Source organism: Leuresthes tenuis, unplaced genomic scaffold (assembly GCF_036924035.1).
Source record: "Leuresthes tenuis unplaced genomic scaffold, fLeuTen1.0.hap1 SCAF_12, whole genome shotgun sequence".
Classification (NCBI taxonomy): domain Eukaryota; kingdom Metazoa; phylum Chordata; class Actinopteri; order Atheriniformes; family Atherinopsidae; genus Leuresthes; species Leuresthes tenuis.
The window spans coordinates 5010346-5028975 of NW_027325366.1; the positions used below are offsets into that span (position 1 = coordinate 5010346).

At 40.1% G+C, this 18630-nt stretch overlaps 1 protein-coding gene across 1 annotated transcript in view; it reads left to right on the forward strand.

Moving 5' to 3' along the window:
- Positions 1-2572: 2572 nt before the first annotated feature.
- Positions 2573-18630, forward strand: part of esyt3 (extended synaptotagmin-like protein 3) — a 148956-nt gene continuing 132898 nt past the window's right edge. The window contains exons 1-23 of the mRNA XM_072397879.1: positions 2573-3259; positions 4249-4290; positions 5471-5605; positions 5790-5866; positions 5986-6055; positions 6141-6230; positions 6332-6387; positions 6941-7061; positions 8189-8365; positions 9861-9943; positions 10170-10218; positions 10373-10462; positions 10599-10661; positions 10751-10810; positions 12736-12807; positions 13564-13650; positions 14068-14217; positions 14370-14722; positions 14866-14964; positions 16190-16321; positions 16414-16519; positions 16773-16822; positions 18457-18515. Coding sequence (XP_072253980.1) covers positions 2621-3259; positions 4249-4290; positions 5471-5605; positions 5790-5866; positions 5986-6055; positions 6141-6230; positions 6332-6387; positions 6941-7061; positions 8189-8365; positions 9861-9943; positions 10170-10218; positions 10373-10462; positions 10599-10661; positions 10751-10810; positions 12736-12807; positions 13564-13650; positions 14068-14217; positions 14370-14722; positions 14866-14964; positions 16190-16321; positions 16414-16519; positions 16773-16822; positions 18457-18496 — 2841 coding nt within the window. The 5' untranslated portion in view covers positions 2573-2620 and the 3' untranslated portion in view covers positions 18497-18515. The remainder of the gene's footprint in view (positions 3260-4248; positions 4291-5470; positions 5606-5789; positions 5867-5985; positions 6056-6140; positions 6231-6331; positions 6388-6940; positions 7062-8188; positions 8366-9860; positions 9944-10169; positions 10219-10372; positions 10463-10598; positions 10662-10750; positions 10811-12735; positions 12808-13563; positions 13651-14067; positions 14218-14369; positions 14723-14865; positions 14965-16189; positions 16322-16413; positions 16520-16772; positions 16823-18456; positions 18516-18630) is intronic.

Here is an 18630-nt window from a genome sequence, read left to right on the forward strand (position 1 = left end):
TTATTACCAAGTAAGTAAGTACATAGTGTATATGTTCCAAAAATAATAAATAAAGGCACAACATGTCTACTTAAAATGATTTGCAAAACATACATATATTCAAGCATAGTCCAGCCTTAAGTCATGAGAACAATCTTAACAATGCTCAGAGTGAACTTTCAGTTTAAGAGTATCTGAATTACCTCATAACAGCTCAGATCAGGTACTCAATGCGATCTCTGAACCTTGATTATAAAAGTGTGAGTATTAACCACACTTTGGACACGATGACAATTGCGATTACCAGTTTCCTCCACTCTATGGAAACAATCTCCTGTTAGATGTAGCCTCTAAACTCCATTTATGATTATTTTAAATGTATGTCACAGCAGTTTCTTTATGAAATGATCTGGGGTTTAGTTTATGCGGAAACTTAAAGATGGTTCTTTGTAACAGAATTTTTTATAATTTCTTCAAATTTGATATTTCTATCATCCCATTAAGATAATACATGTATTATTAAGGATGTAAGCTGTTATCTTGTTCCATTCTTCCTGCAAATAAATCTGAGGGCGTGCAAAAATATGTTGTGGCATTTTGTGTTTATAAGTTTTCCACACAATGGGGACAGATCGGGACTGTAGGCAGGCTAGTCCAATAGCTGTACCCTCTTCTTCCTCATCAATACCTTTGGAATCTGTGTAGAATGTGGTTTTACATCGTCTTTAAGGCAGCATATGTTGCGCTGCATTACTTCAGCCATAACATAACTGTAAATTAGTTTTACCACGAGCTCTGATATAATCCCATGCTATCACAGGGCTTGGCTTCAGGACTTCAGAAACATCTGGATGGTCCTTTCATCTTTGGCCGGAGCACATTCTTGCAAAAAAGATCTGGAGCACTGATTGTTGTGACCACAGTAAATATTTCCACTGTGTGATGGTCTGTCTCAGACGCCTCTGAGCCCAGAGAAGTTGACGAAGCCTCTGGACAAGGTTAACATTAGGCTTCTTTTTTTCATTGTAAAGTATTAGGTGGTATTCTTAATGTAAATCCATACTGTAGTGCTTAAAAAAGGTTACTCACAGTTATTCCGCAGTTATGTCAGATGTTGATGAAGGATGGTTCTTGATGCAGTGCCATCAAAGGAATTCAAACCCACAGGTATCCATCTTAGGTTCGCACCCTTGCTCTTTAAACTCAGAAATTTCGCCTTTTATGAGTGTTGCTTTTGTATCAAATCGTGATTACAACCACCAGCTGATATCACCTGTTTGAAATAACTTACTATATTTTTTCTACCTTGACGCTCACCCCTAATTTACCCTTGTCCCAACATTTTTAGGAATGTGTTGCAGGCCTGAAATGCAAAATTGTGAGTTTATTAGCAAACTGCATAAAGCTCATGAGACAAAACAATAAATAAACTGGGTTGATACTGTGTCAAATTGAGTAAAAGTCAAAGTAAGAGTAAGAATGACTGTTTCTACACTTTCAGTGCTGATCTGGGGTTGTATGAGATTATTCAGACCTTTAATTCAGCAATTTTTTGATGCTGCCTTCGCAGCCATTACAACACACCTGTATTTGGACAGTTTATTATATTGGTTCATGGCAGACCCTTTAAACTTCCATTGTGTTGAGTTGGAAGTGACCGAATGGTTTACTCATTGCTCATATACTCATTACACACAATGCCATATCAGAGGTCTAACAATTGCATTTGAATGAAGGAAAGGACTTTACACCTCAGCTGTAAAATTCTGTATCCGCCTCATGATGAAGTGCAGGTCACCCACCTCTAATCCCATATTAGATGAGGAATTAACAAAAATTATACTAAAAATACATATTTATATTAAAATTAAGATTAATCAAATGCATTAAAAATGGAATCTACCCAGCAATGATGAAACATGGATCTGTTTTCACCACGATTGAATCAAATCGACCTTGAATGACACAAATTACTTGATCATTTATCAGTGTTTTTCAATTTACATTAATTTTCAAGATATATTTTTGAAAATTGACGTGAATTTGAATATCTCAATTTGTAATCATTTGATTTTTGTTACTTCAGCACTTCTTACTGACGGAGTAGTGTCTGCTGCTTTCATTGGATGGTAGAAGAAGGTAGAGTCGGGGTGAGCCAATCACAGAGAGAGTAGGTAGGGCCACACTCAAGTCATTTCTAACACCATTTCTACCCTCTGCTCCGGGCACCCCGCCATTGATAGTGCACATGTTCTGGCGGTTTCTACACTTGTCAATACCACCACTATCTGGTGAAGTAAATGATTTTTCACACCAACTGAAGTCATTTGAATGTAGATCATCGTCAATAAAATCAACGAAAATAAAAAATTGAATAAAAAATGGAAATAATAATATGAATCTGCCAGCCCACTGTACAAATCTCCATTAGTCCACATTCTTATCGTCTTTATGCAAATTGAGCTCTCGGGCTCCATCTGCAGGTTTCACTGCATTACTGCAGAAACATTTTCTCGGACTGTTTAATCTTAAATTTGAAGTCCAGAAGAACCTCGCTGAAGTCCACGATATGCACGTCGTTATCCGCCTCACCATCTAAAGCTATATAAAACAGTAGATTGAACAAATACCGTGGTAATCTATGATTTGGTTTTTATGCAACTATTGTACTGGTGGAATTCTGTTTTTGCGGAGCACATTCCCCACCCATGGACGCAGGTGTGCGTACCTGTTTTTCGTAGGTTTCAAACACGGAAGTTTCAGTGTTGTGACGTTTTCATCGCTGCTCTTAAGGCGAGTGTGGAAGTTTGGCCACTTTTTTTCTTCAGGCATCTGTGAGAAAGTAAGCCGAAGTAAGCAAAGAATAACAACTTTTTTCTGGACTTGTGGAATCGAGTGTCCCCCCCCCCAACGGGAGACCTGCCCGATGGCGTCCGCCGCTCAGACGCGTCCGAGCGGCCCGGCTCAGGGAGCAGAGATCGGGAAGAACCTGTCGATCCACGGCAGCGCAGAGAAACTGAGCCCCTCTTCTGTCAATCGCATACTAATGGAGTTCCTGATTTACTTCGGACGAGCCGTGTTCGTCTTCTACCCCGTATATCTGACGGGGTACATGGGCTTCAGTATCAGTTGGGTTCTGTTGTGCATGATGATGATTACATGGTGGAGTAAAAATCGCCAGTGGAAAGACGCCCGGATCGGGTCAGCCATTGATTTTGTGGACAACGAGACGCGTGTTGTCAACACAGAGCTGAAAGATTCACTACAGATGGCTACATGGGTATGTACTGTGCTGACACTGACAGGAGTGGGGGACTTGCTGTGTGAGCCGCCTTGTTGGCAACCGCATTCCAGACATTACAGATACGATCAAACTTGAACGTCAGATATTTTATTTGCCGTTAGTGGTTAATTATATCTACCTTTGTCAGACTCATCAGTCGTGTATGGGGCGACGTTGTGTAAAACATCCCGAAACAAGCTTTGAACAGTGTTGCCCTGACAACAACGTTTTGTATTTGCATGGCCGGCCAGATTCCAGCTCACCCTCCCATACCAAGACAGCCAGCTAAAGTATCCTGTTAGGTTGCAGGAGGTTTCGCCTCTTCCCACCACACCCTTATAAACAGTGACTCATGGGACCTGATGAATGTGGGCTAATATGTTTGATAGATGTCAGATCTGATCGGATTTTTACTGGTGGTCACTGTGTATCAGAGATAATGATGATGACATACGTCCTGGTTTCAAAACGACCGGCAAGATTAAATTGTTTTAATTTAACGCAGGCACATTTTATTTCTGATTCCCATCTGGCCATTGCAACATACACACTTGGTGTTGTGGAGTTAGTTTTTTGCTGTTTAGTGTCTTGCAGAGCTCACGTTACTTGGATAAAGGGGTGGGCCCATTATGTGGTGTGCATTAGAACATAATCCTAAACTTCTGTTACAGTTAACAGTTTTGATGCTGCAAGGAAGTGTTGGTAAGTCTTAAACAAGCACGACTGTGCTTGTCCACAGTCAAATTTCTGGAATGCGAAATGTCTGTTTAATCCGTCTGATACATCAATCTTTGCATCATATGATTTTTATCTACCTGTTTTCATTTGAATGATGCCATGCTCTAATTTTGGTTGTTTAATTTGTTTGATTATGCCATGAGATCTGTAATCCCTCCCATCATGCATGACATTGTGTGGTTTTGACTGTTTTGGTCAAGCTTGTGATTACAGATCCACTTCTAACTTTCTTATTTTTTCCCCCAAAGGTACAATTCCCAGATGTTGAGAAAGTCCAGTGGGTTAACAAGGTATATGAAAATAAAATTCTCCAGTAGATTTGTGGTTTTGTGAGGTGATGGGCATCTTCTTCAGGGAATGTCAGACTCTTTATGTCTTTAGGGCTCACAGTGCTGTAGAGCACACTTCCCCACCATCCCATCAAGGTGGAAATCAAAACCTTACTGTCATTTCTTTAAGGAGTCTTCAGGAATAGTTCTCCAGGCTTCTTGAAGGACATCCCAAAGCTCTTCTTTGGATGTTGGCTGCCTTTTGTTCCGTTCTCTGTCAGATGATCCCACACTGCTTCAATAATGTTGAGGTCCGGGCTCTGGGGAGGATTCATGAGACCTGTTGTCACTGATTTTCAGTCTAGTTCTTGTGTCATTTGGCATAGCTCAGCCACCCTTCCATAGAAATATTTTCTGATGAGGGTTCAGTGTATGGGCTTAAATTTGTCTAAAGAATAACTGCAAATAGGGTGATCTTAAATATGCCTTGAGTTGCACACGTTTTGCTGTCCACAAATACAAATTTCCTATTTGTAACTCTATTTTTCTATGTGTAAAATAGAAAATGATAGCCACATGTTTAACATCGCACATGGAGAAATATGCCAAGTTTCTAGCTAATAGCTCTTTGGGAATCAATTTGTTGTCGCAAAGATGCAAAGACTGTTGTCTTTGACTTTTTCTGAAAAACAAAAGTCCCAAAGATACTCGTCAAAATTGTTTCTTTGTTCAGTTTTCTGTTATGTGTAGACACAGCACTGGTTCATCCCTTGAATTAAGCCTTTTTATGCTTGAATTATTCATAGGTGTTAAATGACAAAAAAAAACACATTCTTCTGAAAATTGTCAGGTACAACAGGACTAAAAATGACTGAAAATGTAGCCAATAAAAACTTTGAAAGACTTTCAGAAAGCTTGGAGAACATGACCACTTTAAAAGTTTACAGGAAAGTGTGGCTGCTTGAAAGCCCAATAAACAGAGTTTTAGTGTACATCAAAGGGCAGAATACACATGTCAAACCCGGTGTTTGGGACAAAGAGATGAACAGGCTAAGATGAAATTGTAATCCTAGTCAGATATATTAGTTCACCACTGAAAATGTGTTAGCCTAAAATCTTATTTAAAGATTTGTGAAGCATTTCTAGCTGCTGTTTATTCAGAGTGTTGAATCAAGTTGTTACCTCCTGTGTGTATGTTCAGGTGTTGGAGCAGGCGTGGCCTTTCTTTGGGATGTACATGGAGAAGCTCCTGAAGGAAAACATTCAGCCATCCATCAGGCTCTCCAACTCAGCACTTAAAACATTCACTTTTACCAAGGTCCACTTTGGCCACAGAGTGAGTTGATGTTTTACGACCATTTCAGTCCATTTGTTGGGAGTTACTCACTTATTTGATTTTCAGTCCTGTTTTCTAAAACCAAGCAAATCCAAGTGATTCAAGTTTAGTTTGAAATGAAGCTGTGGCAGCCATATGTGAGGCTCATTAATGTGGCTTTCTTTAAATGTCTGCATCATTTCAGCCTCTCAAGATCACAGGTATCAAATCTTACACCCATGAAGTGGATCAGAGGGAGGTGATTCTGGACTTGAATATAAAGTCAGTCAAACGCAGGTTTTTTTTAACAGTTTAGTCGACTGTACATCTGAGCCCACTTGTGAGCGTGCTGTGTTCCCTCTCCACATTAACATCTAACCAGCACCTTTTTTACTTTACAGTTATGACAGTGATGTGGACATCGACACTGAAGTGAAGCCAGCAATCACAGCTGGTGTGAAAGGTCTTAAAGTGAGTGCTTGTTGTTCTTCTGTGTCCACAACTTGAATTTTACGTTATGGCTGCTGCTCTTGTAAAAACTGCCTGAACTTTTCAGCTCCAGGGGATGCTGAGGGTAATTTTAGAGCCTCTTATCGGTCAAGCACCGCTGGTTGGAGGCGTCACCATTTTTTTCATTCGCCGCCCTGTGAGTGCTCATCTATTTATTCTTTAGTGAAAATTACAATTATTTGATTGGTCTTTTTGTGAACTCCCAAGCCTTTTAAAAAAAATCTATTTTCCCTCCAGACCTTACAGATCAACTGGACTGGCATGACCAACCTTCTGGACACCCCTGCCTTTAGGTTAGTCTTTCCAGAAAATCGCTCTGACTCTTGGGCTACATTCACATAACCAGGAGTGATTCACCTCCTAATTTTCTTTTTTTTTTATATATTAATATTAGATTTTTTTTCAGGACGGTGTGGACACAGAAAATCCATTGTCATAGATCAGATATACATCCGATTTGTGGCTATGCAACATAACTGAGGACACTTATATTGGATGTGATGCAGCTTTACATGTGTTGAACGTTGTTGTCTTCAACGTGCAGCACCACCACAACACTGCAGGCAGTGGCTGATAAAACAGCAAAAGTCAGCCATTTGGCTTTTCTTGTACTTCTCAAACTTTTACCTCATAGCTGGACAAATGTTTCCTGTCTTGTATTGCTAAATGCCATCCATAAATGTGCTGGAATGGCTTCTATTCAGAATCGTTTGTTGGTAATGTGAATGTAGCCTCAGAATACCAGTTTTTCTATTTGGCTTCAACAGATTCTTTTTTATCTATCTGATCTTGTTATGCTCATTTGCCTGGTTGCTGTCCTCTCCCGTCTCATCTGTCCCCTTTTAGTTCACTGTCCGAGGATACCATCATGGACATCATTGCCTCTCTCATGGTGTTGCCCAACCGCATGTGTATTCCCCTTATAGACCAGGTCAAAGTGGATCAGATGAGGTTCCCGCTTCCCCGTGTATGTATGAAATCCCAAATGCTTCCACTTTAAGTCTATCCTTATCTTACCACCAGCCCTGCCTCAGTTTTAGATGGTGATATAGGAAGATTTGAAAAATCTTCAACATCTGCGATATGCCGTACCCATATTGTAACAGAAGAATGATGAGGTGGAATCCATCTTTCTTAGCTGCCATTTGCAGCCTGCACTGTGACCTAGTCAAAATGATGTCATCATTCTACAACAATAATTCAGTCAAAGTGAAGCTTCTTCAATAATTCAGAAAGACATTTTTCCCCCAGAGTAACAGGTTTAATGTATACTATTAACAGATATACACTCCCATACCTTGTAGGTACTTACATCCCCAAGTGAGCATGAGCTACATTTAACACTTGAGGTCAAACTCAAACTGTACCTTAAAGACAGGTTCCAGTACAAAAAGACACTGAACCCCACGTTGCCCCCCCAGTGTATCAATGGGGGTATGAATGTGTGTATGTGTGTATTAGAAAAAGCACATAGTTAAGAATCTTAAGACATGCTGTATGAATGTGTGTGAGTGGGGTGAATGAGGCATGTAGTGAAGCGCTTTGAGTGGTCAGCTAGAAAAGCGCTATACAAGTACAAGTCCATTTACCATTATTGTGATATTAATATTAGACCTAACCCTACCCCCTACCCCACTCTCATCCTCATTTGATGAGGATGAGAGTGAGTCATCAAATGAGGATGAGAAATCACAGGCATCGACCCGGTGCCTGGTCGATTCTGTCATGCAAAATCCTCCGAGTGTTTTAGAATATGGTCTAAAACTGAGTGTTTAATCAATCTGCCAGTGCATGGGATCCCATAGTCATGAATTGACTGATTCATTTCAGCTCCCCTGGAGTAAACTTGACAGTGTTCTCAACCATTCTGACATTGGCTGCTGTAAATGAGATAATTGGGTCGAACTGAAGAATGCATTTATTATTTGGCATATTTGGAAACAGAAGGTCTTGTCATGGACCTATGAATAAAATTGATGTGTTATTTTTACTAAACTTTGCTCTTTCAATTGAACTTTTTTAATGCAGCTACAGATGGTGTGTCTGAACAAAAACGGTGCTCATGTGAAATTGTATGACTCCTCTGCTTCTTAGGGGGTGGTGAGGATCCACGTGCTGGAGGCCAGAGACCTGTTGGCCAAGGACACATATATGATGGGCTTAAAGAAAGGCAAATCAGACCCATATGTGACACTCAGAGTTGGCAACCGGCACTTCAAAAGCAAGACCATCGACAATACTTTGCAACCAAAATGGAATGAAGTGTATGAGGTACAGTAAGAAAAGCATGCTACAGTTCATTGGACATTCATTCAGCCATTTTGGGATCATAAACTTTGTTTTAGTGGTTCAGCATAAACTAAAAATTACATGATGATCCATTTTCCTTACCCAGTAATACTGGGTTAAAATTTGCTTAAATTTGATCCCACATTTCTCTTTTTGTGAAAGTCAGAAGCTGACAAAGTCACTTTTTTTTTCATTATTCATTTTGCAGCAATGACTCGCTATCAGCTGCGAAGCTTACTGTCTAATTTCTATGTTACAACTGTTACAGCGTGTAATCTGCTGGGAGTCTTTCCCTTAGAAATCACAATCCGTATACTTGATATTTACATTAACTTGATCATCTGAAAACACATCCCCCTCTGTCCCCCTCTGCTTTTTCACATTGTTAACATGTTCATATGGTGTTTTTGTCCATGTGTGATAGGATGTATCATAAGCAAAATCACAGCAAAAATATGGCTGAGGATTTCTGCTTTGAATCTGTAGAGCACCACCTTAAGCTTCAGAAAGCTGAGGTCAGAGAGCCCAAATGTTCTACATTAGACTATTTGGAGGACCCAGCTTCAGCCACTCCTGACTACTTGCTGGGTGGTGCTCTGAGAAGTTAAGAGAAGCCAACCCAAGCAAGATGCAGAAGCTAGTTTTCATCTGGTCGCTAAAATGCTAAACTACAGACAAGGTGGATTTATTTTGTTTGGAGACATTGCAGTGTCCCATCAAAAATACAGAAGAGCTTACAGGTCTATATTTTTCAAATTCTACCAATAAACAGCTACGTTTTTAAATGAAACTAATCATAAGGTGTGACACTGTTGCAGCCGTTTATCTGAGAGACACAGTGAGTATGAACATGTATGTCCAATCAGTCCATTTCCTTCTTCACACTATGCTGGGACTGATACCTCCGAACTGACCTTCATAGCAGCTGAGTTTCTCTCTGAAGTTTATTGTGAAGACTGATGGTACTGCAGTCATAAACCTGGGAGACATTGCGACCATAAGAGGGCATGTTAGAAAGTTTTTTTCTTATGGGTTTTCTCTCTGTCCCATGCTCATTTCAATTCACACTGCTGGGAAAAAAGAAGCGAGCAACGCAGTCAGCAGCGTAGCCAAAAACCAGCTATATTCCCAGGCTGTGCCTGCCATTTCCCTGGGAAGGCAGCTGCCCAATGTTTCAGCCTTCTCACCTTATGTGAGAAGCCCATGATTCTGGTTCCCAGTGAGTCATGGGTATCAGCCCTCGCCATTATTTTGCTGCTGTTTCTGTACTGTTCTTTACAACAAGAGCGCAGCAGAGTTTTTATTGAGTCACAGGAGACTTTCAGGAAGTGCTGAGAGGTGGAAATGTGTGTGGAGCTCATTAGCATATTCATAGAGCCCCACTTACCGGATGAAGAACCGGATTTTGGATGCGAGGGTCAGGAACTGCTAGAGCAGGACGTTAAACAACGTCCACCTTTTCTTTACCTTTGCACAGTTTGTTGTCCATGAAGCTCCAGGGCAAGAGTTGGAGGTGGAGCTGTTTGATGAGGACGCAGATAAAGATGATTTCCTAGGAAGGTAAGTTACTATCTAATAACCAATAGAATAGATATTCTGTAAATATTGCCGATTGTTTCACTCATAATTTATCATATTTAGCCATATACTTTACATCCCTCCACTGCCGTGCAAAACTGAGCTATAAATTATGTAATTTTTATATGTATATGTACTTTTTATGAAGATAATGGATAAATATGGCCCCATGCCCTTGACATAATGGTTTGACATTTTTCTGCCTTAGGTACCAGCTTGATTTAGGAGAAGTGAAGCGGGAGAAAGAAATGGATCGGGTGAGTTAACGGTTGTACATAAATGCTTATAGCAGGGGACTTCAGTGCCACTGCAAAGCACAAGCTGATTTATTTGTTAATATTTTGGTCAGTTTTGTATTAAGGGTGAGAATTTTCAGTGCATTTCTTGTCGATATCTCCCTCACTCTTGCAGTGGTTTCCTCTGGAGGAGGTTCAACACGGTGAAGTTCATCTCAAGCTGCAGTGGCTTTCCCTAAAGACCGACTCCAGTCTGCTGAAGGAGGTATAGCAGCTGCAAGCTTCCATCAGGACGCTTAATGACAACATGATTTTAGTGTAATCAGACTTATTGCCACTGCGTGTAGCTCAGCTCTCAGCGGCTATACAGATGTGTAAATGTCATGGTCACTCTCTTCCAGACCAATGATGGCCTTGCTTGCGCCATGCTTGCTGTGTATCTGGACAATGCCTCAAACCTACCAGTAAGTGCTTCATGACAGGGAATATCATTGTAGATTTAGCAAACAGTTTATGCAAATATGCTTAAGTGTACTCATGTACTTGTTTCCAGAAAGACCACAGTGAGTTCTATTCGCATCACAAACATGGGAAACACACAAAGGAGGCACGGGTAAGATCAGATTATTATTACTTTGTGTGTTCTGGGGTCCCGTTCCTGTGTTAAAGCTGATTTAATTTCCCTAAAAAAGTTTGAGTCTCACTAAAGACCTAAAACTATTTTATGCCCATGAAAATGAGGGTGTTAGACTACATATACATAGATATTTAACAATGCAGATAGACATGTAAGTCATGTGAAAACAGTAGGTTCACCCTGCTTTTGTTCCAAGGTTTTACAGTTCAGAACATATTAAAAAAAGCATCTGCTCCACACCAGGTGTTAACAAAGAGGTAAATGCAACCTCAGATTAGCAACAGCTCGTGGCATATTACACCATGTTCTTTATTGAACAAAGCCAAAGTGAAAAACAAAATCCACCCTTACTGCTTTCATGGGAATGAAAGGAAAAGTATCAGCCAGGTGCTGCTCGTCGTAACTTGATTATTTGATCATGTGCAGGTGTGAGCAGCTTTAAAAAAAACGTTTGGCAGGTTGATGTCATAAAGAGCAGTCAGACAGAATTCTTCCACATTAATGAGAGCGACTGGTAACTTCATGCAGAAAACCATTCAAGTTGTCGCTGCTAAAGGTGGTTCTAAACAAGCAATTGAATTAAGGGGTTTGCTTATGTTTGCCGTACTACTTCTGCACTTTGGTTCAGTTTTTGTTCAATGAATAATGACACATGTATTATGTCATGTGTTGTTGTTCATTTGAGCTTGTGTTTACCTAATTTTAAGACCTGACAATGACCAGATTAATTTTTGATATGTCCCGATAGGTGAAACCTCAGGATTAAAAGAGCATGTACTTTGTTCTTCACAAAGCCTTTTAGAAATGTAATCAGAACTATAACACATTCTGTCTTTTTTTAGATCACATTCAAGTGTTATTTTTCACTCCTCCAATACAAAGATCCTCCAAACTGTATTTTTGGAACACAAAGGATTTGCATTTTTAGCTCATTTCAAATAGGATTGTGTTGGATATGGTTCAGGGAAAACACTTTTCTAGGATTCTAAACGAGGCTCTCAGAAAGCATCTTCTCCATGGTAACGCCTTACCACTCAGTCTTTCTGGGTCAGAAGCTTCAGTCAGGTCAGATACTGTCAGTGGTCCAGGTGTGCCCGTACCTGTGTGTGGCTGGTATTTCTGGTCTGTCTGGTGCATGCTTGTCATTTATGTGGGTGTGTTATTGCCAGCTGGTTTTTATGTTGGCAGATTTCCTCTTTCACCTGAGGCTTGTTTCGACTGAGTTTCCCAGCATAAGAAAGTGTGTTAGACTAATATTTCAACAAGTACAATCAAGTTTACACATTGGGTAGTTTAGACAATTCTGAGCAAACTGTGAGAAATATTTATGGGAACATTTTCTTTCAGAATTACTTACAAACTTCTCCCTATACAAGATGTGCCAATGTGAACTGCTTTCAGAAGTCACTGAGTGCCATCTGCTGGCTACAGCCTGAAATTGCATTGACAGAATGAGAGATCAGGTGTGAAGGAGAACAATGAAGTCGATGAGGAAGACACTGAATTTCTTATCAGGTTTCATTTTGCTGGAATGTTAAAAATGAAAATCATCTAACTTGCCCCAGTAATCATCTGTTTAACATGTTTGTTCCGTGGGGTGAGGTGTGTCTGCAGTGTTAGAATGGAATGCAGAACAGTTTCAACCTGGAAGATAAACTGCTGTTTTTCTTATTATTCTCTAAACACTTTACTTGTTTCTGCTAATTTAACTTTTACTTAATGTTCTGTAGTGCTGTTACACCAGGTCAAATTCCTGTGTACATTGTACATTTGGCACATAAAGAGATTCTGATTCTTATATGAAGCTACTCTGACTGACCAAAACATTGAGTCAAGAAAAGAAACTTAATAAATGACAACAGACACTGTAAAAATAAATCTTCTATTTGCTCTGTTTTCAGCTCACAAAGAAACATTCTGGTCCAAACTCTTTGGTGGAACTTTCCATTGATAAGGACGTTCAGAAAAGCAAGGTAACACTCACTTTACCCTCCTGATATGCAAGCTCCCTGATAGTTAATGCCTTTTTTGAAGTCATGTCTGTCTTACGATTATTTTGGGTTATAGTTACCATTATTTTCAAGAGTTTGAGCACCAGACTGCTTGTTTGGCAAAAACCAGATGCAAGGCCAACAGAATAGTTCTCCACCCCAGTTTAGGTATTCACTGTGAAGTAGTTTGACTCTGCACCTGTAGTCTTCTGAATGATGTTAGCTGGTGTTCAAAGTTTAATTCTCCAAGCAGTTATTGCAGTGCATTCCCATTCGATTGATTAGCGTTCCCTTGAGCTAGCTTTAGCTAATAAGGCCACTACAGCAATGCATTAGGAAGTTGAATTTGTTTTCGGCAAAAAGTTGCACAAGGTTAGCCTCTGCTGAGTCTTTTTGTTCCCTTTTTTTCTCCTCAGTGTCAGAGTTACAGAATTTCTTGACAATAAGAAATTACCAGGGCTCTGCTTGGTGTATTTTTCTCTAAAAAGGGGCAAAACAGTTTTTAGCATTTTAGGCCTTCCCTGGCTGCTCATTCGATCTAAGTAATTATCAGCTGTACAACGACACCTGCTGATAACCTGGGCAAAAACACACAAATTCTAAGCAAAATTTATTTTCATCCTACAGAACTCTTCTTTTTTCAATCCTCTGAAATTTCAATAGAAGCACTACGTCCCTTTACTCCTCTGCAGAGCTGCAGCTACTAATCACCCAGCAGCACATCTCCTTTTTCCACAGGTTGTGTATGCATCTAAAGACCCCACGTTTGAGGAGGGCTTCACCTTCTTTGTGCAGAATATCAAAACACAGCAGCTCATTGTTCAGGTTTGTCATTTAGTGTTAATTCAGCACTCATAGGATCTCTCTCAGAATCACATGTTATGTGATAATCCATCTTGACCGTAACCACAGCTAACATCTCAGTGTAATGTTGATTTAATTTTCCTCCCTTTTTTAAATATTGATAATGATATCAGCCAATTTCCACTATGGAAAGTGCTTTTTGATAAAGTTTTCCAAAAATATCTACTAAACCTATAAAACTATTAACAACTGTTATCTACTGAATGTCAAATAAGCCCAGACAAATGATTGAAAGCCTTCATTTTCCTGCTGCTCTATTGATTACAATAGAACCCAGACAGCGAAAGTAGAATTTTTTTCAACAGCATATGAGACAACTAGATATCAAGAGGTAATTTATTTACTGTTTTTAATGTTGCCTTTGTCTGTGTGGCTCAGGTCAAAGAGCATGAGAAGAAGACTCTGCTTGGTGTTCTCAACTTGCCCCTCAGTCGCCTCCTCAACTCCTCCAACATGACTCTTGACCAGCGTTTTTTGCTGGAGCGTTCAGGAGCAAACAGCCAGATCAAGCTGAAGGCCACTCTCAGGGTGGGCACACAAGTTTACACCTGTTCACCTTTCTGCTTTTTCCAGCTGATGTTCTGCTCATTCAGCCTAGGTTTTCAGAGAACTTGTCAGTGCGCCTTATTAGGATGATATTTTTGAGATCAATAACGGTCCTGTCCTCCATCCCGCAACAGATTCTTACTGTGGAAGAGCCGCCACCCAAAATCATCCCCTCTTCTTCCTCCCAAGCTAAACAACAGACGCCACAGAATAAGCCGGGAGATAACACCTCCATGTCCACTCCCTCCTCTGCCACAGTTTCCTCCAACAACATCCCTGCTGCCTCCTCTCCAGCCCAACTGGCTGATTCACTGAATGGCTCAAATGGAAACTATTTATCTCACCGCCGTGGCTCATTCCTGGCTTCTGAAAGCCTGGGCTCACCTTCCAATTCCAACATGCGTCGGTTTGACTCTCACAGCCTGCTGTCAGATAACTCTATTGCATCTTCACGTTTCGACATCTCAGACGGAGCATCCTATCCAGAGTAAGTTTTTGGATTTCTCAACATATCTTTGTCAGAATTAAGTTCTGATTTTAGACTTGTCTACAGAAGTCATGAACTGACCAAGAAGGATTTTAGCAAGTTATGGAAATGAAATGAAATTAAACTTGCTTTCAACACTATAGGGCTATTAGGAATCATAAAGGCTCATTTGGACAGATCCACCTGACTGTAAAGTATGCTTCTCTGAGGAACAAACTCATCATCTTGGTTGATGCCTGCAGGTTTGTTACAAAAATCCACATTCACGTTTTTTCCTCTTAGCGTCATTACTCACTGAAAATAATGCCATTAAAAACCTACAGTGTTGTGCAAAAAAGCCACTCTTTCCTTATATTTAAGCTCCAGGGAGCCAGACTTTTTGTAATCTTTTAAAGTGGAACAGTTCTCTGGGTTTTCCAAAGGTCTTTCAAAGTTTTCTGTCTGAACTAGAGGGAAGTGGTTTTTGTCTTGTGAAACCTCTTAATACTGACCTAAGAATTATTGAAACTTCAAAAAGGCAGCTAACTCAAGTGAAGACCCCATGTTGTCTACCCATCACAGACAACTTGGCAAAGAACCAACTATAAATTGCAACTTTAAGCATTTTGATAGTATCAGGCTGTCACGAAGACACATTATTTTAATTTACTTTAATTTAAATGTATCCATGTAAAATACCAAAGATAACACAGTTTGACAGACATTTAATAGTATCTTTTAACTGACAAGTTGATTACCAAAGAGCTATGGGCCAAAAAAATAGTATTTGTCCAGATGGTGTGCATAAAAATAGATGAAAATGAACAAGTGTCAGACCTACAAAACTATCTACAGCAGATGAACTCTATCTGAAAGTGATATCTTTAAGAAACTGGAAAAAGATTAAGCAAAAACATGACACAGGACCTGATTGTTCAGTTCAGTCTCCATGGAAGCATGACTGTAAAGAAGCCATTTTTAAGGAAGAGAAACAGGCACAAGAAGGCCAAATGACACAAGAAGTGTCTTATGGAGGGATGAATCCTCCCCAGAGCCCGGACTTCAACATTAATGTGTGGGATCATCTGACAGAGAACAGAACAAAAGGCAGCCAACATCCAAAGAAGAGCTTTTGGATGTCCTTCAAGAAGCCTGGAGAACTATTCCTGAAGACTCCTTAAAGAAATGACAGAAAGCTTGTCTCAGAGGGTTCAGGCTGTACTTTAGAGTAAAGGTGCTCAGACCAAATATTGACTTTCAAGCTTGTTAGAATTGTACAAACTCTGTTTTGTCTTAATGTACTGTATATATCTTTATTTTTGCATGTTTCAATAAATTACTATTTATTTCCTATTTTCCTGATAATACCTAAATAACTGAGAGGTCATATAAGACTTTTGCACAGTGCTGTATTTTAATGGCTCCAGGTGTTGAAACTGAAAAACTCCAGCTATGATTAGTCTCCTAAATGTATCCTCTTCCCGACAGGAACTTATTCCCCTGCAGTGAGAATGGAACAGATTCCTACGTCCGCCTCTATTTACTCCCCGACCAGACATGGAGACACCGCAAGAAGACACACATCAAGAAGAGGACGGTCAATCCTGTCTTCAACGACAAGTAGGAACACTGACTCACATACTTGCATGGAGCAGGAAGAGCTTCTTTGAAACTCTCTGTGATGCTTATTTTATCTTTGTCTTTCCTCACAGGTTTGAGTTTGATATGTCACTTGAGGAGGCACAGAGCAGGAAGTTGGACGTGGCAGTTAAAAATAACAAAATGTTTCATACCAGAGAGAGAAAGGACATTGGCATGGTAGGTGGTGCTATTTGTGCATACCCTGTGTTCTCTTTCCTGTCTCAAGGTGAAGTATTTCATGGTATTAGATAGCCATTGGTGAGAGAATTATACAGCCTTTCATTTTTCAGTTGTGGCTCGTTTTTGATTCAGTGTTGTAAAAGTTATTTTTTTTAGATATATTGTAAAAGAAAACCCTTTGGGCTCTGATTGTTTGTTGTCACTTTGCAGATTGCAGCTCAGTTTGGGTAATTTATATTTCTGTCCACAGGTGATGGTTGATTTCTCACAGCTGGATATAGCCAAAGGTGTCACAGAATGGTATGAAGGCCAGATCTCTTACTTTCTGTTTCTTCACAATTTCGTGTTGTTTATTCTGGGTGGAGCACAAACATGAACTTTGTATGTCGTATGAGAACATAGTGTAAGTGTGCTGAATTGAAGTAAAAATGTTTACTTCCATACTTGTACACCTGTACATGTGTCCAATCACAAGTGGATTGCTCTAAGTATGCGTGTTGACACTTGGTGTTAAAATGCGTTCGACCAATAAACATGTAACCTACGTATCACAGTCAGCTGAACAACAAATAGGACATCAGCAAGTCTACTGATCTTTCTGTAATATCACATCAAGTGACCTGAACTTCGTCTTATATAGACATTAACATGCTTAGGATTCACCAGAGTCGCAATAATCTCTGAATTAGCTCAGTTATGTGACAGACAAGAGAAGTAAAAGAGCTCACATTTCTACAGCTCGCGAACAGGCAATCACCTGTTTTGTGCACAGAAGTGCTGCGTGTAGGTGGATTCCTCATTTGACAAACTGTTTAAAAGCTAAGACTTGTGTGCTTTAATTGATTCAAAGCATTTTATTATATGGTCACCACAGCAGGTACAATCAAAAGCACCACAGTCAAAACTAAACCCCTTTAAAGCCTCCTGATATTCCATAGAATATAAACTTCCTCAAAAAACTATCCTTTTTTTCCATTAACAAGGGTTCTGAAAATCTGGTTCAGTTAAACGTTTAAACCTATAGAAATAATTCATTCAATACATTGCTGCAACAGATAAATGGTAAATGGACTTGTAAAGCGCTTTTCTAGTCAAACTGACCACTCAAAGCGCTTCTGACACTACATGCCACATTCACCCACTCATACAGCACGTGTTAAGATACACATAACTACGTGCTTTCTAATCATTCATACACATTCAACACAACATGGGGTTCAGTGTCTTGCCCAAGGACGCTTCGACATGTAGCCTGGGGAAGTCAGAGTCGAACCACCGACCTTCCGATTGGTGGGCGACTGCTCTTCCTCCGGAGCCACCAGATGCAAGGTGGTTAGAGCTGTTGCCTCACAGCAACAAGATTCCTGGTTTGAATCTTTCGGTGACCTTTCGGTGTGGACTTTACATGTTTTCCCTGTGCCTGTATGGGTTCTCTTTCTGGGTACTCGGGCTTCTTCCCACATTCCGTAAACATTCCAAACAGGTTAACTGGTGAGGAGACTGAAGGGGTGAATGTTGGCATGTGTGGTTGTTTGTCCCATTTGTTTCTGTGTTGGCCCAGTGATGAACTGGTGACCTGTCCAGGGTCCATGAATTGGATAAAGCGGTAATAATACGTGGATAGAATATATTCTCCTCTCTGTTCCGCGAGGTTAATGGGTGGTCGCTCTTTAGTCTGTCTGAGGACACATTTATGCTCGGACTGCTAAAGAATGCACTGAGTTCAGAATCCCCCATTTGGAAATGCCATTTTGAGCAAGCGACCATTCGTATACTCACTTGAGCTACTAGACCATTTGAAATAACTGACTGATGGACTCAAGTCTGGTCCAGAAGAATGATGAATTCGCACAATTAAGTAAAACATGCTTATTTGGTTCAGCCATAGTCGTGTTAACTTTTCATATCTCTGTTTTTTTCTCTCTTTCTTTAAGGTACGAGCTCACACTGCCTGGGCTGAAGAATACAAACTAACAGGTGGAACTGTAAAAGCGTTTGCAGCTGCAAGCCAAAGATGAGACATGAGAGCCGCACGTCCCTCTGTCTTCTTCTTCATCGCAGATTAGATTCAGATTTCTATCAAATATGCTGGACATAAATTATTATGA